Source organism: Hippoglossus hippoglossus, chromosome 19 (assembly GCF_009819705.1).
Source record: "Hippoglossus hippoglossus isolate fHipHip1 chromosome 19, fHipHip1.pri, whole genome shotgun sequence".
Classification (NCBI taxonomy): domain Eukaryota; kingdom Metazoa; phylum Chordata; class Actinopteri; order Pleuronectiformes; family Pleuronectidae; genus Hippoglossus; species Hippoglossus hippoglossus.
In genome coordinates, this window is record NC_047169.1 from 5,003,667 (window position 1) to 5,025,529 (window position 21,863).

Below are 21,863 nucleotides of genomic sequence, written 5' to 3' on the forward strand. Positions count from 1 at the left end.
GAAAACCTGGGTTTTTTTCCAGCAGAGGTGAATTCTCCTTCCTCAAAAACACTTGGATGTTTCAGAGGAAATTGAAGATTTTACTGGCGCTACTGGGTCTTTAAATTATGATTTAAGTTCAACACACTCCTCTAGATGCAGAGAAACTTATACATTCATTAGTGTTTTTAAAACTTTTTTTTATAAAATACCACAGAATCAGTGTAATATTTGTGTAAAATCTGCTTTTCTCTTAAAAGACACGAGGTCTTCAACTGACAGCAATAACACAGGAAGGGTCTCATTCCAAAACACTGTAGTGTATATTCATAATAATAATAAAAGACATGAAAAACTGTAATATGAATCTTATCACTCAAAAATAATTCAATCAATTCATTGTTAGTATACAATAGTTGCAGGTACGGATGTAAAGTCTTATGTTTTTATTTAAAAAAAAGAGGTTATTCTTAATTATCTAAGATTAGGTATATTTTTTTTGATATTTTATCCTGGAACAAAACTCTTCAAAACCCGTAAGAGAACATGAAAATAAAAAGCAAGTTTTGCCAAAGACTTAAGGAGTGAGAGTGACGGTGGAGGACGATGTGGATCCGCCTCAGACCTCCCACTCTGGACACACTCTGTTCATTGTGTGGACGACCTCTGAGAAATCACACATCTCAGGGAAGAGAAGTTCCTCCTTAAAGAACAACGCTGAATCTCAGTAGTAGCTGGTGGCAGCTGGAGGATGAGCTGCGGTTTCGTTTAGTGAACGACAAGATGCGAGGAAATTTATGTCGAGATAAAAAAAAGCCCCGAACACTGAAGCACATTCTGCTGCCGGGTCTCAAACCTCTGCAGAAATAAAAACTCGACTTCTCTCTTTTCAAAGCTGCGACAACACCAGTCGCTGGGACGTGTGACTTGGGAGAGCACTGACTTTCCAGCGAGGACATGGGGGGTGTCACACAATGGCTCTATTGACTCGGGTTGACCTCCCCCAGCCCAACGCTAGTTAACATTAAAAAAAAGTCTTCAAAAAAATGCTGTTGATTATTAACTGGGACGCCAGTGTGCTCTCGCTGAGTGGAATTTGAGCCATGCACTGATTATTCAAATCGAGCAGGGAGACATTTTTGTCTCCTCAGAATCACATTGAGCTCCAGTGTCCAGTGCACAAATAGACAAACAGCAGAACGACAACACGTGTTTGTTTACGAGGCAGCGCTTTCCACGAGGATACAGAGAGGAAGGCCAGTGGGAGAACGAAGGCAGCTGGAGGAGTCGGGGAGCAATAACAAACATTTGACAGGCGTTTGTTTAACACCTTGGCGATGTTTAAAGCGTTTATTAAAGCGGCTCAATGCAAAAATCAACGCTCGGCTACACTATGGCTCCCCCTACAGGTTGGAATGCGTAATTCGTAAATACGAGTTGTGGCCTGAGCCCGCCCGGTGAACACGGCTGTACACACGTGCATTTGTTGACAAGCTGAAGGTGAAGAAGCCAAGGAACTATGTTGACTGACCACGGAGAGATTTGACTCAAATACTTGTCCGACGACAACAACAACATCTGTCCTGCAACTTTTGGCCAAAGAGTGAAATATGATCTAATATTCTCCTCGGTTTCTTCGGTGCCAGTAAAGTTGTGTCCACACTGACAATGCCGGTTGTATCTTATAGCTAGCTGCTAGCTCTGGTTGTTGGTGCAGTTCCAGGCCTCCAGGGGGCACTGTGGCGATAACAGACGACGCCATTCTACCGGTCATAAGTTTGTGTACCATCAAAATGATAATGAAGCTTTTATTCTACGGTATAAAAAGTACCTAGTGTAGCTTGAAACAACTGGTTACTTATTGAACGCACTTATTCTCTCACACGCCACAACGAACCTTAAGGAAGTAACTTCAATGAGTAGCTGGTGATTTGTGGAAAAGCGCTGCCTCGGTGACAAACAGAAAGAAATTCTTCATTTCTTGTGGAATATTTAACAGCTCATATGAATTCTTGCACAGTGAACGGCCTCTGAAACTAAAAAAGCTCATTGTGATAACACAATCTAGGGGCGGAGGGGGGGGGGGGGCACACATGAAGTACATGTCCCTGCATAATGCATCATTAAAATGCAAATAATTCTCCCTAATACTTGGCAAAACCGTCAATCCCTGAAAGGTTTCCGCGACCCTAACTACTTGTTCACTGTGTTTTCACAACAAAACAAGAATTTACTGAGATCTGTGCGGTTTAAAATTCAGCAAGTACCTCATATCTCATCTGCCGTACCACAAAGAAGCTGCAGCCACAGACACTAACAACCACATACATCAGTGCAGCACAATGCCTCTGTCTTCTGCATACAGGAAGCCTTTCTTTCTGGGAGCATATCTACTGGCCAGATGGGCTGCAGGGCCTTCTCCGGCCAAAACAAAATGGCTTTGAGTGTACTGAAGACCCCCATCAGGTCCGGGAGAAAGTGACCAGAATACTAAATGCAATCCTGAGTGCACACCATGGCTCACTTGTCAAAGTCTTCTATATGTTTTTTGCCCTGTTTAGCTGGACTGGAGCAAATCAGGACACGGGAGGGAAACATGGGAAATATTTTTTTTAAAAATGCTCCACGTGTAGAAACAACCACAGAGAAGTTAGAAGAAAATTAATGTTTAAAAAAAAAAAGAAAAGGAAATGAGCATTAGTGAATCCAGTCACATGTTGGATTGTGTGATGATCAGACTCTTCTCGTACCATGATGGGTCTCCACCAGTGAACTCTTCTGCTTCTCCAGTACTGGGTTATTTACAGAGGCCAAGTAAACTTCTTTTTGACACTCAACAGATTGCTGAGAGGAAGACAGTAATACAAATGATGCCGCGGACACCAGATTAATTCCACACAGTGTTGATTTGCCAAATATCCTCACCTGGCTTGGATCTTCAGAGGATTCAGCTCCATGTGCTCTTTCCTAACGTCTCACACACACACACGCATCCATCCATCTTCCCTTTCTCTCACTCATCTGTTACCTCAGTAGAACTTAATCTGACTCCTCTTGAGTTCATTGCATTACTTCTGTTCCCTCTCTTCAAGTATGTCCGCTCCAGGTGTCTGCTAGTCCCAGATACTCTGGATTCTCTGCTGTGGAGGTCACAAACCCGTTCACATGCCTGGGCATTCCTCCCGCCCCATCCCCTGCCCCTGCTACAGCGTTGGCTTTGGCCACAAGGTCCAGATAGTACGGGTTGTCAAAGGCCGGAGAGGTTGAGGACCCGCAGCTTGGAGGGACCAAGTATCCTGGGTTTTCCACGCTGTGACCGGAGTTCAGGCCGTTGGGGAGGCGTCGCTCTGCTCTGGAGCCTTTACGAGGCAGCGTGGTGGCACGATCTGGGATTCCCGGTCTGAAATCCAGAACCTCCTGGTTGACGTACTCTGGTCAGACAATGGGAGAAATAGATTTTCAGTTCAGGGACTCAATCATACAGAAGCTAGGCAAATCGTTTATAGTAATCAACCGCTTATAGCGATCATCTTGGCCCAGGGGACAAACGTGATCACTATAAGCAGTTTCCACTGTATTACTTGTGGGAGGAATCAGCCGCTCACCTGGCACAGTTTGATTATGATTGATTTCATGATTACGTCTGGGCAGCGAGTGATGAAACTGATGAGGATGATGAAAGCCGTTCGGCCCATCTGTCTCCAGCTCGCCTTGGCTGCCGCCGGGGTACGTGGGGTCTTTGCAGTAGCGTCCAGGGCTGGCCGGGGGCAGCGAGGGGTCGTCAGGCCCCCCGTCGAGGAAGACAGAGTCAGACTGGCTACCGGCCGAGGGGCTGCGAGCCAGCGTCGGGTACTGAGGAGTCCAAATGCCGTTGGAGTTGTTGGCCCCTAATGGTAGGGTGGGGTACTGGCTGCGGCCGAGAGTGGTCAGGGAGGAGTACATGCTCCGAGGGCCGCCTGTGATGGACGGATCAATGTCTAATCCCTGATCTCTGCTCTGCTGGTGAGAAAAGACGGAAGATTCATGATGGATGAAAAACAGACACAGTAGCGGTGAGAGGACTCGTGATTTTTTCACCCTGCACGTGTCTGTAATCAGGGGAAAAGAAGCAACAACCATATGTGTTGGGACGGGGTAACACAAACTCAGTCCCTGTCGTCCACCACTCACCCTGTGTGACTGGTGTCTGGACGGCCCGTTGGACTGAACCCCGTCTCCTGGAATCCTGGGGAAGAGGTTCGGCTGAGGCACCAGATACTCCTCAGCATCCAGCAGCTCCCTTATGTTGTTCCCTTCCTCCTCCATGAGCGTCCGGAAGAACTGGCTGTCCACAGGGCAGGACATGCTCATCTGCTCATCGTTCTGCAAGAAACAACGTGGATGTAAAAACAGCATCAAATCTGGACATGTATATTTCCTCTTTTTCCCAACCCAACACAGTGACAGAAGATTTCAACTGACATCGAGATACGCTGGACATGTGCATTACATCAGAAAAACAAAACACACAGGAGTGAAACATTTGCAGCGTGAAACACACGTACCTGAATGACTACATAACGAGGAGGGTCTCTGGCCATGACGCTGAAATCATTCACCAGATTTTTGAACTTCGGTCTGCTCTCTGCATCGATCATCCAACCTGCCGTTCAAACATCACAATGTCAGTAAAGTAGTGTTTAAACTACCACTACTATTGGCTCTGATGTGTTAAATTATCCATTATGAAGCAAGTCGGTTCAGAGAGCATGGAAATCTCTTTTTTTTTTATTATTTCCAAAGTTTTTATCCTACAAAGTTCAACTTGACGGTTCAGGAACATTGACTCCTCTGCTTTGACCAAACAGAAAATGTTCTACAACATGAAAAGAACATGTTCATGTGCTGTTTGCATATTTACCAGACCAGTAAATTATTGAATTGCTTAGAACACTGAGATACAAACTGAATCTATCAACAACCACTCACATTTGACCATGATCATGTAGACGTTGATGGTGCAGATGGGCGGCTGGGGAAGTCGTTGTCCTCCCTCCAACACATCTGGGATTTCCCTCGCTGGGATCATGTCGTACGGTTTGGCTCCAAACGTCATCAGCTCCCAAACGGTCACTCCTGAGCAGGAAAGATACAAGTCCAAAATAAGACACACACCAGAACGTTAGCTAACACTCGAAAAAAATTATAATTTACTGATTCACTTCATGAAAACATGCAAAAAAGGAATATTTTATTGCATTATTCTCCAAAAGAAAGTAATAAAATCTGCACAAAGACAAAAAAATAAGTGGGTCACTGACCGTAGCTCCAGACGTCGCTCTGATGAGTGAACCTCCTGTGCAGAATAGACTCCAGAGCCATCCATTTAATTGGCACCTTAAAACAAAGATACACCAGTTCTTAAACAATAAATCGAGCCTCTATGTTGATGCTCTTACAGACACAGTCGTGGTCTTACCTTCCCTCCCTCGGCGTGATACTCGGTCTCGTCTATGTCGAGCAGGCGGGCGAGGCCGAAGTCTGTGATCTTCACGTGGTTCGGGTTTTTCACGAGAACGTTGCGGGCGGCCAGATCTCTGTGGACCAGCCGGACCTCCTCCAGGTAACTCATGCCCTACACACACACACGCACACACACACACGCACGCACACACACACACACACACACACGCACACAGATCCATCACCCGCAAATCCACGTGTCCACAAATATACAAACTGATACCACATCAAATTTAAAAAAGAAAGATAAGGTGACAGACACAATCAACAACATTCAGACACTTGTGTTGTACTAAATATAAATAAACTTCTAGTTGTAATATTATAAGCCCTAATACGACTCTGTGCATCTAAACTTAAGACTGTATGTAAAGATGGATGACATGACGGCTCCTAAAATGTGAAGCCAAAGTGTCTCCATTGCCCCCTGGTGGCTGGTAGCAGTATAGTTTATAAATCCCACCTCCTCCTCGTTAGCGGATGGGACATGGACAAAACTAAAAAGTCAAAATACACGTCAAATACATTTTTCTTTAAGATTTAGGTAGTTCTTATTGCAATAATGTTTGTTAAAGGGGTCAAGTGTTTCGTGCTCACGTACCTTGGCGATCTGCACACACCAGTTGAGGAGGAACTGGGAGCAGATGTGGTCCTTGTTCTCCCTGACGTAGTCGAGCAGGCAGCCATATGGCATCAGCTGAGTGACCAGCTGCACGGTGGAGGTCAAACAGATTCCCAGAAGACGGCACACATAAGGGCTGGCCACCCCCGCCATCACATAAGCTTCCTGGGAGAACACAGACGACGGGTGTTGAGGTGGTTGTGAACTGTATTTACGTGTAACTGTAAGTGTTTACATGTGTATCTGGGTTATACTTACATCAAGGATCTCTTTATTGGCTTTTGGCGAGGTGTTCTCTCGTAATACCTTAATAGCCACTGGTATTTTCACGTTCTCCCCGTCAGGAGCCCACACTCCCTGAAACAGTTATCAAAACCTCATGAAATATGAATAACAACTAAGGCTGTATACGTGTGCATCAGTGAGTTTTGTGGATTCTGCGGAAGAACTGGATCCCAGACCTTGTAAACGGTACCAAAGGCCCCTGCACCCAGCACCCTGAGTTTCTTCAACTCCGTCTCCTTTAGGATACGCATCTGAGCCTGATTGGGTGACGCACCACTGGGTGTCAGAGGCTCTACCAGCTGTGCACGTGGAGAAAGCAGACAACATATTCCTTCAGTACGAACACTTAAGTAATTCCCATTGAAGCTGCTACACGTCTAAAAAACAAAAACATAACTTAAATCATCCATATTGGTGACCCATGCACACCTCATATTCTTGCAGGATCCTCCTCATGGTCTCCTTCTTCTTCAGCTTCTTGTGCCTCCTCAGGTAGAAAACCAGCAGAGCCAGCAAGATGAAGAAGAGCACCACCCCACCCACTGCAGCCGCGATGGTCGTACCCGGTCTAAACAGAGAGAAACAGGTCAACACAGCTCACCAGTGAGCAAATCCTGTTTAAACCTGTTTAAACTGTTCCAGCATCAAATAATCTGTGTGTCTAAATCAGTGATTCTCAAACTGTGTGGCGGAGGCATAACAGGTGGGGCGCGCGACCGGGAGGGGGAAATGTGAGGCGGAACTAATGTTATAGCCGAACTAATATTTTGACGTCCGCATCTCTTTAACAGCAGCTCTTCAAAAACCAAGTTGAAAAGAAAGTAGGATGAAGCCTGTCTTGCTCTTGGGTTCACAGTGAATGAAGGAGGACATGAGGAGAGACCAGTGTGTCTTTTAGGTCTGAAAACTCTATGAGACCCAACAAATTAAGAAGACACTTAGAACATTACACCCCAGTCACATGCTGTGTGCTCTTTTTGGTGGAGCGTTATCATCTTTGTAACAAAGTGATTATAATTGAATATATTTTTTCTCTATTTTTGAAAAAGTACAGACTGATGGAGGAATGTAGTGATAAATGTCACCAAAAGTACTTCAATTAAGTTGAATTTAAGCAAAGTTGTTGCAGTATTTTTTGAAAAAAGCGACAAATGTCACAAAAAGTTGTTTGAAAAAGGTTTTTTATTTGCACATCAGAAATTCCTGAAAGTAATGTGAATTTAATGTTCATGTGTATGTTATGTAAATACACATGTTAAACTTGGCCCATTTTCTTGGGGCAGGGGAGTGGGTGGGGCATGAAAAATATTCTAGCTCCAAAGTGGGGCATGACAGAAAAAGTTTGAGAACCAGGTCTAAGTGAACATTTGTGCCAAATTTGAAAGGATTCTCTTGAGGCATTCTTTAGATAACATGTTCGCAAGGCAAAAAAGGGTTTTATGATATCACAACAACCTTTACCTCCAAAATCTGTTCATCTTCGAGTTCAAGTGAATGTTTGTACCAAATTGGAAGAAATTTCCTCAAGGTGTCTCTGTCCTGTTGCATTCACAAGACCAAAACATGTGTTTTGTATGTTTGTGACCTTGGCCTTTGACATTCAACCAGCAAATTCAAATCAATTCATCCTTGAATTCAGCTGAACGTTTGTAGCAAATTTGGCAGAATTCCCTCCAGGGGCTCTTCAGATATTGTGTTCACAAGGCAAAAACATTTGATTTGTTAGGTCACAGCGGCCTTGACCTTTGTCAGTGATGGTAATGGTCTCTCACCCTGTCCTGTTATCGACGGGGCAGCCTCTGTCGTCCGTCACCGTGCAGCTGAAACAGAGAAAAATTAGGTTTGAGATTGTTCTCATTGTGCGTGCAGCGGGTTCTTACAGCTCTGCGTCTGCGATGTGCGTCCACTCACGACAGCGAGCAGTTGGTGCTGCAGGGAAGACAGTGTCCGGACGCATTGCTGTACTTCCACACAGTTTGCTGATCCTCCTTCACGCCGCTGGGACAGTGGTCCACACAAAACTCACCGTCCTGCGCGTTTTCACACTCTGTGCAATGATCTGCACCCTGAACGCACGGAGAGAAATATTGTAGAAAATATTTTAATATGTTGAGTCAACCAGTGTTCACAGAGGTTACGTTACTTTATGACTCAACACATTTGGATTAGGCTTGAAGTGTGGGGGGGGGGGGGGGGGGGGGGTAACTTCTGACATGCAGCTGGCTGTTTAGATGAGGCCCCTTTCAGATCATATTTAGAAATGAAATCCACCATAATCACACAGAGACATATCTCACCGGTCCGTGACAGGAGGCGGAGCCGTTCAGAGGGCGACACTCTGTGTGACAGACAACGCACAAAGATCCGTCTGCGTATTCACGTGTGTCCCTGCAACAAGCACAGAGGGGATTTAACCCGACAGAGTTATAGTCTTAATGCATCTGACAGTGTCAGGAGGGAATATGTGTTGAGAAAGGTTCTTCTTATCTTATATATTTAAGAAGAGGTTGAACTAACATGCAATATTTAATCAGGTTTACGATTTTGTGTGTGGATCATTACTAGAAACTTTCGTCCTTTGTGTATATGAACTTTAAATTTGTGCCATCTTGTCCCCAATATTATCATCACATGTATTCGCTTCGTCAATGATGTACAGTTGCTTTAGGGCACAATCTGAGCTAAAAGCTTTCACATTGATTTATTGAGATTACTGTCAACCACCCATATGAACTCATTCACCTCTTCACTATCAGCCAATCTGTTGCTAAATTTAGGTTATTTACCGGAGAACTTGTTTGAGGATTATGACTCTGTTCCATGGAACATTATCAGCCGTGTTTTTATCGACGTAGTGCAGCCACACCCTCAGAAAACAAACGCACGTACACACTTTCTTACCCCTGATAGATGTCACACTGCTCTACACACTCAGTGCCACGTTGGAAAGCTTTACAGGACACACACTGGCCGGGGCCCGGACCCCAACAGCCCCCTTTGCACAGCGGGTGACAAATGTGTCCCTCTGCCTCTGAAAACACAGACACAGCAGAGCATGATGCACATGGTATTTCTTACTGGCTCCTTTACAGCATTAACACTTGAATGGACACAATGTGTTACGAGTAAGTTCCTTGTAACAGTGAAAATTGTGAATTTGTACCTAGGTTACTTAAAATAAAAAGTCCAGAAAAGTATTTTCTCTGTTGTTCTTGCTGGATTTCTATTGGAACAACAATTGGGAGTGATTGTTGTATCTGGTGTTACGTACCGCAGACAGTGGCGTCCTGGTTGAGGCTGAGGATGCGTTGGGGTCCCTGGGTGGGATGCAGGAGAGTCCCCCAGGGCAGTGAATTGGTGTAGCACAGCTTGGAATTGTTGTTCAACAGCACCAAACCTCCACTGACGCTGCGTAGTGAACGCAACCCAAGAGACTGGATGTGCAGATTTTGGATGGCAAGTGAAAACACTCCCCTAAAAAAAGAGGATTAGAGGCAGTGTTGGGTTATTTCAAATCAAAAAGGACCAGGAGCAGAAAAGACTGAATCTTGGACACAACTGGAAAAATGAAGAGGAAAGCAAATAAAAGACATTTTGGGTTTGGGTTAGCCAACCAAATACCAGCTTATAAAATCAGACCTTACTGTCTCACAGTTTCAGATCGTACACTTTAAACTACGGCCTAGTTTTGAGCATGCTCGTTATTCCTGGTAGATGTGAGCTGCAGGTTAAATCAACAGTGCTGGGTAATAATTAGCCTTTATGACATTGAAAGTGAACAAACTGGAACCAAACACACAGCTCAGACACAGAGTCGGTTGATGAACATCAACCCTGAAAGAACACAGAGAGAAACAGAAACTCTGCATTGACTAATAAAAACATGTTTTTCTATTCAACATCTGTCTTCCTTCACACAAGCATTATCTTGCAGGAAGCTAAAATAACAATGAAACCCACTCCAGTCTTGTATGAGGAGTATATAAACATATATATTTTTCTAATTGGACAGGACGGGGGGGTTAATAAGAGAAAGAAGGGTGAGCATTATGACACACGGGTGAGGGGGGCAGTTTAAAAGTCTTACTTGTAGAGCATCCTGCCTCGGATCACCTTCAGGTTCTCAAACACACTCAGGTCAGTCCACTCCTCCGGCCAAGCTTCAATGTACAAGTAACCTGCACAACAAAATCAGACAAGATACTAAACACTCCAACAGAAGAGATGTAGTACACTGGGTATAACATCTATGTAGTGTTTAAATACATTGAAACTCTGTCCGGTACCTGTTATCTCCTCCAGTTGCTTGAAGGAGCTCAACTGCTCCAGAGTCACACCTGACGTGTTGGTCTCAGGGTCCCTGGAATATAAAACTTGAGTAAAACTTTCATTGGATTTGAATGTTGTACTAATATATTGTATACTTTGATGTTTTTTACTCCATTTTATGTCCTCCACTCAGGCCAATACCTTTATAATATTTTAATAGCTAACTACAACTGTAATAGGTCAACCACTAAAACCATGTCTACGTATAAGTAAAACTGTGAGTTCTTTGTTACATCCAAACTTTCTTTGTTAGAAAATAATTGTGCGGTTCCAGTCACGATAGCTAGTTCAGACTAATTTCAAGAGAAATAGGACACTGGAAATTGGAGCACAAGATAAATCATACACTTTCATTGTGAACTGTTGTTCCACACTGGAAAAGATCATTTGAAAGGATTTGGCATCTCTGCCTCAGTAGATCACGTATTGACAGATCAAGCAACTTCGTATTAAATGTCCAGAGCACGTACTTTATATATACACTGTATATATTTTAAAGGTACATCATTTTACTCTTTACTGTCAAACTTAGTCTCAATGATAAGAAGAAGAAGAAGAAATCCAGGAGCAGGAAGACTCGTCCATGAATGTCACTGCAAAGGGGAGATGTGGCTCTATGCTGGTGATTCTATCTTTCTGAGCTCAAAATGTACAAAAGTTTGATATTTGGCCGATGTGTCTCTTACCGTGCAAAGCTCTGAGAGAAGAAGGCAAGACTGCCAAAGATCTTCTTGCACTTGTTGAACTCCTCCACATTAGACGATGTTACCATGGTAATGCCGTGGTTGTCCATGACGCCTTGGTTGTCCGTACCCAGGCCATAACACGCTGCAAAACACACCCGGGTAACACATGAATCATAAATTGATTGTGTCCCAAAATGACAGGACCAGCATACGTCCATATAAACCAGGACATTATCAGCATAGAATGAAATACAAGCTGTGTTTAATGAAACCAAAAACAAGTGAAACAAAGAGTCCAGCCTGGGGCCTCAAGCTATTTTGACAAGTAGAGGAAATGCCTTATCTAAAAAAAAAATAAAAATAAAAAAAGAATTCCACCAATTAATCGTATTATTCTTTAAATCACATTATTTAACTCCACTAGATAAAATCCAGCAATCCCTCAAGTGTAGAACTGGAGTAAAAAAAGAAATGTTGCACTTCCTACTATACATAAATGATCTAAGTTATCTAAATCTACCAATCCTTGTTCATGAGATCAGCCCGAGTCACAACAAGGTTATGCAGGAACAGGTTAGTTCACTTTGCACCATCGTCAGCGCGTGATGCATCTGGACATCAGTCAGAAATAATCTATTACATCATCAGAGCCGCACAATATCAAACAGTTCTCCTGGACGAATTGTACCTTTGGGACAGTCTCCTTCACACAATTCACACTTCTGCGTCTCGCTTCCATTAGGATGGGTGATGATAACTTCCTGGTTGGCTTTGGGACAATTCAAAGTACAGGCCACATCCATAGCCAGGTAGTTATCTAGAGACAGGGAGACAAAGGAGGGGGAAAAAATGAAATCATAGATGATTCAATGTGAAGCTGGTAGCCTGAGGTCTTGCAGAAGCAGGACTTCGATAAAAAAAAAATGTTTATTCCTAGAGTGAAGTTGGTGTAAATCTTGAGAATGATCACAAAAAAGAATCAAAGCGTCTGTTATCACCAAGATTCCCTACAAGAAACACTTAATCATCATCTGCACAGTGGCCACGAGAAGAGCACCGTGTTTACTGTGTTTTCAAGAGAAATTCTCACAAGGACACGTCTTGATGCAGGTGGCTCCAAAGTTGAACTTTTTGTTTGGGTTGGGTTTGGACTGATAGGAGATGGGGTCGTAGATCGTAGGTGCAGGACAGTTCCCCCTACACACACCGCTGTCGTTTAAGTGCCTGCACGCCTGGAGGGAGGAGGAGCCAGGGAACACGTTACTCCAGAAAGGACAAAGGACTGTGACATCACATAATGCTTGTGTGTATGTGTGTGTAGAAGTGTGTGTGTTCTACCAGGCAGTCTGAGTCTTTGGGTCCTGTGCATCCAGCAGCACACTGCATGTGACAGCAGTCGTTGGGCAGAGGACCTTTGCACCGCTGACAGCCAGACGCACAATTGATACGAGTCACTTTGAATAAAAAAGGGAAAGGTTTTCACTGCTGTGATTCTTCCAATGTAAAACCAAACAGCGTCACGTTCATGCTGTGCACTTTGTTTTAACTCACGGGCTTGGCAGTCCTGCGCAGTTTCTCCCCAGCAGCTTTTCCCACATTCAGAGGAACAATCTGGACCTGCACCAGGAGAAATAAAAACAAATAAGGAGGGTGAAGCACTTATCACACAATTTAACCAGAAAACACAAGACGAAGGGGAATACTTAGAATCAGAAATACTTCATTACCATTGAGCCCAAAGCCCTGATGTGCTTAATCTCAGCAACATGCCCAGTATTTAGCCATAAAACAGGTATTGGGCAGTAAGAGGTTTAACAAAGTTATCAGAACTTTATCCATGATTACAATCTACAGAATAACTGTCATTACAACTCTGAGGTTCCCCCTGCGTGCTGTTGTTTTGTCATTTATTTATTTATTTACTGTAGCACGGTAGATAGATGCTCTTCCTGCAGTACCCTGTGAGATGTTCATAATTTCAATCTGTCAATTGTCTGCTCACATTCAGAGGCTCGAGCCTGCAGTCGGTGCTGCCTGCTGTGAATGGTCTGCTTGTCCAAGGTGTCCCTCCAAATGATGTGCTGGGGGTCTGGGAAGCACAGCTGAGGGTTCCCCCAGATGTACACACCGCCCAACAGGATCTCTGCAGGGGAGACAAAACATGAGAAAACTCCTCCTCCTCCTCCTCCTCTTCCTCACCCTACAAATCTTCCAATTAACTGTGTTTTTGTTGATGTTTAATTTCCCTGAAATGAAGCTGAATTTATTCTAAGAACCAAATATACACACAGTCCCAGTCCACTCAGGTCACACTGTTGTTTCAACTCTAAGCTCTACTATCTTATTATCTGACCTGTGAGGCTACGAAGCCGCAGTGTCCGGAGCCCCTGTCCGTTCAGAGTGTTATCCAGCACGGCCAAGGTGTAGCTGGAGTTGTACTTCTGGCTGCCTCGGATGATCCGCAGGTTGTCCAGAGGCACCAGATCCACCGACACGTGGGCTACGAGTACATAACCCTGCACCTCCACGATCCCCTGAAGAAGAGAGGCGAGGAGACAAAAAGGATCAAGTGATGTAGCAGAAAGAGGTAGATTGAGTAAAAGCACCATCAAGAACAACAATATACCTGCAGGAAGGAGAGGTCGGGTTTCCCATGAAGGTGTGTAATCTCCAGGTTGCCGTGGACGACCTTGCAGTCAGTGTAGAGCAGCCTCAGGGTCTCGTAGTGGTTTTCCAGGCTCGAGGGCAGGGTCAGCTTCATATCTGTACCCAGGCATACTGCAACACACACATGACCCCAACTACATATAAGTGCACACACATCCATGTGTCAATACAGTCTAATTTAAAAAGGTCTGTCCAAGGGTGTTTTTGGATCAACTAACAATGTTGCTGGGAGAGGAACAGCTAATCTACTGTTCCGGACCATGACCTGATCCCAGATAAGCAGCAGAAAACAAATGGATGGATGGATGGATTTGAAGAGGATATGTTTTTGTGTGTTAGCGGGATTGCGCAAAAACGACTGAACCGGTTACTACGCGCAGTGAACAGTAACGACTTTATGGACAACAGCCCGAGCACAACTGCGGGAGGAACATTTTTTATTCTGTAATGGCGAGATGGGGCCGTTACAGCTCAGCAGAGTAATGTGATCTCTGAGCGCCCTCCTAGTTTGCTGTTTTTCTCCATTTCAAATTGACGGAAAATAAATATCTTTGGGTTTTGGCCTGTAGAGGAGCTTGAAGAGGCCAAATGACTGTAAAGATTTGGACTCTACATATTTTGTGACAGTTTACAAGCGGCCTTGAATGTGTTCTTGTGAAATGCAAACCACATGCACTGCCTCTGTCTGTCTCTTGGTACGTATGATATATTTTCCACTGGCAGCAGAGAGCACAGATTCCCCACAGTTGGTCACACACAGAATTACTCTCAGGGTCACACAGCGTTACAATTCACCGGGGGGGGGCTCTCTCGCAGACACATAGCTCCCATGCTTTAGCAGGCAGTCACATAGTGGATGGTCCCTCCTCTGCTGAGGTTATAAATGACTTCCTCTGGCTTCCTTCCCACAGTCAATAGTCAACCCCCACGTCTCCCGATTGAAACCCCCCCCCTCTCCTTCCTGTGTTATCTCCTTTCGGAGAAGACGAAAACATACATCACCCGGGGAACAGGAAGTGGAGGAAGGGGATATTCACGATACACTGAACCTCAGGTGCGTTCTTGTCAAGTATGCGAGTGTCCGTCCTGTGCAAAGTTTCCTGGTGATTGCAGAACTCCAGTCATTTAAGACCCCCTTGCGTTATTGGGTCATAAAGTGTAAATAAGATCTGCATTAAAATCTGACAGTGAGCTACTGCGGCAAATGGCTCTGTGATTAATGCTGCGCTCGCTGCCAAAAATACACACCCCGTCGTTGCAGCTTGTGTCAAATATCAAATCAAATGACTAATCACGGCCTCCTTCTGCGATGTCATCATGGAAAACTGTTTTACATGCGAAGCCAAGTGGGAAGGCAGGATTTTAATCCTCGAAATATTTTTTTTACTGAGACAGAATATCGCAACCCAAACAGAAGCCGGCTTCCTGAAAATCGAACGAACAAACCACACACACACACACACACGTTACGGCACATTAGGTAAATGTGCCGTAACAGAAAGCACAACAGAGTAGATTTTCCATTTCTACAAGTGTGTGTAAAGCCAGTTCTCAGCTTCCTCTCCTCTAATTCCCTTATTGTTTGCTCTCCAAAAGTCTCTCAGCAACGGCAGTGTGTGTGTCTCTCTGTGTGTGTGTCTTTGTGTGTGTTTGGCCTTGTGAGGAGCTGCCCACCCCTCCATCCCCACGGCCTAAAATACTCTCTCTCTTTTATCACTTACTCTGCCGTCGTGTCACTGTCCCTGCCCTCACATTGTTTTATTTCCTGGTTCAGAGCCAAGTTATCTCAACATTCCCCCTTTATTCACCCATTCTGTCAGTTTCCCTCAGTCTGTGAATTGTTGCCCAACTCTTTTTTTGGGCTCTGCAAAATGTCATTTCACAGGAATGCGTGTCTTCGCATATCTCAACGATGACACACGTGTACGTTTTTCCACCGGTGAGCGAGGAGAGGGGCCAAGAGGAACCAAGCTCTAGTTCAGTGTCTTGTCCAGAGACATGATGATGCCCCTGACCCTCCAGGTCATATCTCACACACACACACACACACACACACACACACACACACACACACACACACACACACACACACACACACACACACACACACACACACACACACACACACACACACACACACACACACACACCGGCTGAAATTAAAATGTCAAATAAGGCAGAGAGTTACAGAAGTTGTCAGCCACAGATCGTTCGATTACAGTTTCAGAGAGGTGGTTGGGGGCTGCTTAAGTTCCTCTGTCATTCTTTATCAAACCATTTTAGAGAGACACTGTACTCTTGCTTTACTTCCAACTCTTCTCTGGAACAGTAGTTTAACATTCGATTGCAACACCTTCTGGCTTTCGTGATGCATCTAGTTAGCATGCAGCTCGTCTGGTCAATATCAGCTGATGAAGTAACTGAACAGAAAGTGGATTGTTCAGTCTCTGTTTCGACACACGTCAGTGTTAGAGGCAGGGAACTCCTAGCTGCTCGCTCTGGGAAGGAGTGCCACTGTTGACTAACTGGGTGATTTACAATGTACTGTGGAGCTGCAGGACAAGTGAATCATGATTCCTTGCAGGTGGTTAGGAGGGATTTCTTCAATATCAGCTGGTTTGGAAACTAGAGCTGTAATAAGTAATCCCCGCATTTAAAAAGATGGCAGGATTAATCGAACATATAAAGAAAAGAAATGAATTGAAAGCACGGCCTCCTCTTTGCACTTTCCCTCCCCTGATTGTTTGTCTTCAAGTTAACTGCTTTAAGCCCTTTGCTCCCTGTTTATGATGTTGGAGACACGACTTGTTTTCATCATCACAGACTGTAACGTCTAAGAATGAACAGTAACTGATTTGATCTTGATCAGTCGAGGAGAGGATGTGTTGACAGTAAGGCGACTGTGACTTCCTGTACCTAGTGTGCTACTCAAGAGCGACCGAAAAACTAGAAGCCAGCTTGACGCCACACCTGTGTGTGTGTGGCAGCGTGCCAGTGAGCAGAGGGAGTGTGTGCATGTGTGTTTACCAGTGAGAGCACGGTAACAAACATGATGGCAGGGATGCTGGTGCAGGAGTGAAACTAGAAGCGTGGTGGAAAAGTCTGCAGAGCAACACACCACAACAGTCAATAAGATCCTCCGGCCTCTGCTCTCCTCTAATGGATCAGATCCCCTCAAATCTCAGCACAAATAGAAGAAGCAGATCCAACAGGACACTCTCTCAGTTTATTAGCTCTCAGATTCCACACGTCAGTCCTGATTCTAATGCAGCGCTAATCCTCGCAGTGAGTCTTGCATAAACTTCAAAATTCTCCCAACCCCCCCGAACACATTCTTTCTTCTCTTCCACTGTACGGCCGAGTAAAAGAAAACAGGTATTGCTCAACAGACAGGCAGAACAGGATCTGTGTTGTTCTGGGACTGCAGACGTGAACTGCTCACTCTGTCACACTGTGATGAACAGACGACAACAACTTACACGTCACAGCTCTCCTGCCTTCTTAGTCTGCTGCAGTTCGAAAGCAGCCGTGCACAGAAAGTGCAGATGAGTTCATAAAATGATTCGATTCACGTTTCAAAACGAGGTGAAAAGAAGCGGAGATGTGATGGAAGAACTAGAAACACTGGAACATTGAACTCTACAGTGATAGCAAGTGTATTAAATGTTAAAATGTTTTTTTCATTTTAGCACTAAAGTTAAGCAGAAATGTCCCTTTGATGAACCATTTCATCACTTGCATTGGTTTTTATTGATTTATTTAAGGATCTTTTACACTTATATAACAAATTATTATTCCAAATTGATATTTTACACAAATGAAAAATGTGTCGGACGTCCAAACCAAGTACGTCGCAATTAAATGAAATCTAAAAACAAAACAAGATCAGCAAAAGAAATAGTTTGTTCCTATAACGAGGAAATTAAAACTGTGATTTCTTCGACAGATTTGTGTCGGAGGAGACACAAGGAAGTGTTGAATGTCTCCTCTGAAGCTGGTGGAATCCCACTGGCCCCTTCCTCAGCCCAGAGAGTTAGATCACTAACACGGAGGCGAGACTGTGACTCACAGCTGGCTGAGTTAACCTGGCACCGAGGCCGATTCAGTAGAGCTTTAATCACTTCACCGTGGGTTCAACTCAATGGGTGAACTGGAGTGTGACAAAGGACATGAACTCTGCGGACACCACAAATACACAGGGGCAGGTTGCTAAAATAATATTCCAACCACAAAAGGAAGGAACAGCAACACAAACACTGACCTTTGGAGTCATACACTTGTTGGCCACAAGTGTGTGTGTGTTCGTGTCACTGACATAACAGTTCCTTGTCACCAAAAGTAGGACTGTTGAGATTTGTCCGCGTGTTGCTTAACTCGTGGTATAACGACCAATCAGAGCGCTCACACAGAACTGATGCACCACAGATCAACACTGTGGAGGAAAGTGCACCGACCTGTTCCCACTAACAATGCAGATGTATTTGGGAACTCACTTCACCTGTGACTGTTGGCTTTGTGTGTGTGTGGTTGTGTGTGTGTTGGACGCTGCAGCTAATTACAGCCACGGGAGCTTCACTGCACTACGTCTCGTCGGTTTATTAGTAAACAGATCTTGAGTTCAATATTCCCTGATGGAGATTGATTGCCAAACTAAAGCCTGGTGGTATCTCATGTTATTACACTTTTAAAAAATCCCTTGTCTCCTTTCTCTTGCAGGTTTTACGATGTTAACAACTGCATTTTAAATACACTAAACTGTCAAGTGCATGTCAATAAAGACTGAATGGAAAGAGGAATTCTCTGTGTTGTTCATGTCAATATTTTTGCCGTCAGCTTTCGCCATAAAAAGGCTTTTAAAAACATCTGAGTGGGTTTATTGATATTCCACCTAATAGATTTGTATCAATACAGAAGCCAGTGCACCCAGTACGAGTATTAACTGGGGCTACAACCAACACTGATGGAGTTTTCCTTGACTATCCAGTCCAAATCTTTAAATATTACATTTATTGTAATGTACTGGAGTAATAAAAAGCAGCAAATACTCTATTTATATTTGAGAAGCTGCAACTTGGGCTGAACGATATTATATCAAGATCATTAATATTTCTTTTCAGTTCAAAGATTTTATAGATGTATTTTGCTCCTGAGTGAAGGTTGTGGTTTTAAACTCTTCTTTATGAGCAGAGAATGCTGTGTTTCCACAATGCATGTACATTATATTGATATGTGTATTGAACCTTTATTATTTTGCTATTGATGACAATTATACTGCTATACTATGTCATACTATTATATGTTTACGTTTATTATAAAGCAGGCGTTTGAAAAGGCAGCAAATCCTCACATTTGAGAAGCTGCAAACATCAAACGTTCCACATGTTTGCTTTGAAATAACTTTTACACTTAATCAGTTGTGAAAATATGTTCTACATCAAACTATTTGTAGTATGGACTGAAAATGTGTATAAATAGAGAGTAGATAAGTAAATAAGATCACACAATTTAATATTTGATCAAATCTTCGGCTTATCTTTATTTTGTTTGGATCAATCTCCTTATCCTCTTTTAAATCTCTCTTAAAAGACACTTTTAATCCTTTTATACTGTTTTATTCTATCTTGTGTTCACTCTTTTCTCATCTGTAACATGTTTTATTTCTGTATCTGTGTTCTAAAGCTTTGTGATTTGCCTTCATTGCATTTTTTTAACTTGTAAAGCACCTTTCTAACTTTGTTGTGAAAAGGTGCTTTACAAAATAAAGTTTGTTATCATTATTAAAGTATTATCAACACTTGTATAATAAACCCGTTCTTTTTATTATGATTATGATTTCTGGGCCAAGTCAGTAAATATGCACTTGTTGCACTTTCAGTTTAGCTCCAGTTTCCCTGGCAGCCTCTCCAGCTCCAAGTGTGACAAGTGGCCCCTCTGTGAGACAATGTCCCCTTTGGGGCCAGAAGGGAATAATTGACATCGTCATGATCCTTGTCGAACAATCACTGCTCTGTGGTTGTTGTTGGTTTGTTTTTGTTGACGAGCTCAGAAGATCCAGCTTCATGTGTGTGTGTCTGTCCTGCAGCTGAGAGGCAGCTCCCCCCGCATGTCTCTCCTGTTTCTGGGCAGTTGTGTGACAGTGTGACAGTGAAGCTCCAGAAGCTTCTGGGTGACAGGTGGGATCTTTCTCCTCCGGCCGCCGCGGGGACTGTCTGCATGGGAGCGAGGGCAGCGGACCCGCGGAGGAATGCGGTCCCGCAGCCAGAAATATCAGCCTCCTTCGGGCCCCCGGCTCGACCGCAGATACCCCCCCCCCCACACACATACGCAGCTCACATGTTATTATTGTGTCATATTCCCGGATAAGTGCCGCGTGTGTTTTCCTGTGAAAGAGCGAGAGGAGCCATGGAAGTTACCCACCTTCTCTGCCCAGCGCGCCCGTCGCTCCGAGCAGCACGGCCCCGACAAACACCAAACTTCTCACCGCCTCCATCTGCCGCGACCCGCCGCCTCTAGTCCATGTTCCGCCGCTGGAGGTCCCCGACGAGGAGCCGCTGTGCTGCGGCTTCTCTTTAGTCCCCAGGTTAAGTTTGGAAGTAGTTTCCAGCTCGGTGCGTCGCAGCTCTTCGTCTCCCAGACTCACGGACTTCCTCCCTGTGCCTGGTGGTAGTAAAGCGTGACAGCGGACGAGGGGCGCGCTCCCGTGAAGGCCTGAGCGGGGAGTGGCAGGTCGAGTCCGCCCTCACTTCAGACTGCTTCATCTGCACAGCCTGCCACTACTTTCATTTAACCTGCAGAACTGAACCTCTGCAACTACTTTCATTTAATCTACAGAATTGAGTTGAGTCTGCAACTAGTTTCACTTAATCTGCAGATCTGAACCTCTGCAACTAGTTTACTTTAACCTGCAGATCTGAATTTAGTCTGCAACTAGTTTAATTTAATCTACAGAATTGAGTTGAATCTGCAACTAGTTTCATTTAATCTACAGAATTGAGTTGAGTCTGCAACTAGTTTCATTTAATGTACAGAATTGATTTTGAGTCTGCAACTAGTTTCATTTAATCTACAGAATTGAGTTGAGTCTGCAACTAGTTTCACTTAATCTGCAGATCTGAACCTCTGCAAGTAGTTTAATTTAATCTACAGAATTGAGTTGAGTCTGCAACTAGTTTCATTTAATGTACAGAATTGAGTTGAGTCTGCAACTAGTTTCACTTAATCTGCAGATCTGAACCTCTGCAAGTAGTTTAATTTAATCTGCAGAATTGAGTTGAGTCTGCAACTAGTTTCACTTAATCTGCAGCTGAGCTGAACCTGCAACTATACTTTCATTTAACCTGCAGATCTGAATTTAGTCTACAACTACTTTAATTTAATCTGCAGAGTTGAACTGAGTCTGCAACTAGTTTCATTTGAGCTGAACCTCTGCAACAAGTGCACTTTCCTCTCCTGGACTTCTGGTATAAAGTCCATAGAAGTCGATGTGAGAACACAACAGGGGATCGTCTGAGTCCTTTTCAGACATGACCTGCGGGTAAAGTCAGGAGGATTGGGAACGGACTTTATCTTTCACGCATGCACAACGCAGTTCAAGACTTGTCTAAGACTTGTATCTACATATTTAGACATACTTAGGACAGTTGGTGGAGGTATGTTCTCTATTGAGTGCCATCCTAGTTTGTTCATCTATTCAACACTCACCTCACACCCAGAATTCATCTAACTTCCCTCAGAGTCCCTTTTTACAATAAAACTTAATCATGGATTTTTCAGTTCTACTCTCTTTACCAATG

The 21,863-nt window shown here is 44.0% G+C and overlaps 1 protein-coding gene across 2 annotated transcripts; it reads right to left on the bottom strand.

The window, feature by feature from the left end:
* Positions 1-332: 332 nt before the first annotated feature.
* Positions 333-20,763, bottom strand: erbb2 (erb-b2 receptor tyrosine kinase 2). Of its 2 annotated transcripts, none has more exons than XM_034570326.1 (27): positions 20,488-20,763; positions 14,030-14,181; positions 13,757-13,937; positions 13,406-13,546; positions 12,955-13,020; positions 12,742-12,857; positions 12,494-12,635; positions 12,092-12,220; positions 11,404-11,545; positions 10,675-10,748; positions 10,476-10,566; positions 9,660-9,862; positions 9,290-9,419; positions 8,686-8,776; positions 8,300-8,454; positions 8,161-8,208; positions 6,818-6,956; positions 6,565-6,687; positions 6,362-6,460; positions 6,083-6,268; positions 5,438-5,593; positions 5,280-5,355; positions 4,948-5,094; positions 4,524-4,621; positions 4,150-4,341; positions 3,585-3,978; positions 333-3,410 (listed from the first exon to the last, which is right to left on the bottom strand). In XM_034570326.1, the coding sequence occupies exons 1-27, from the start codon at positions 20,558-20,560 to the stop codon at positions 3,067-3,069; spliced, it is 3,888 nt and encodes a 1,295-aa protein (XP_034426217.1). In that variant the 5' UTR covers positions 20,561-20,763; the 3' UTR covers positions 333-3,066. The 2 variants fall into 2 exon arrangements, with proteins under 2 accessions (XP_034426217.1, XP_034426218.1); XM_034570327.1 differs by having other exon boundaries at positions 3,585-3,975; positions 20,488-20,762.
* Between the last annotated feature and the right edge of the window lie 1,100 nt (positions 20,764-21,863).

Excerpts from the sequence above, each read along its gene's own strand:
- erbb2 (XM_034570326.1), bottom strand. The coding sequence starts at position 20,560 with ATGGAGGCGGTGAGAAGTTTGGTGTTTGTCGGGGCCGTGCTGCTCGGA. Across the intron at positions 8,777-9,289 it reads CAGTGTGACATCTATCAGGG|GGACACACGTGAATACGCAG; the intron begins GTAAGAAAGTGT and ends TGCTTGTTGCAG. Across the intron at positions 5,356-5,437 it reads ATCACGCCGAGGGAGGGAAG|GTGCCAATTAAATGGATGGC; the intron begins GTAAGACCACGA and ends CTTTGTTTTAAG.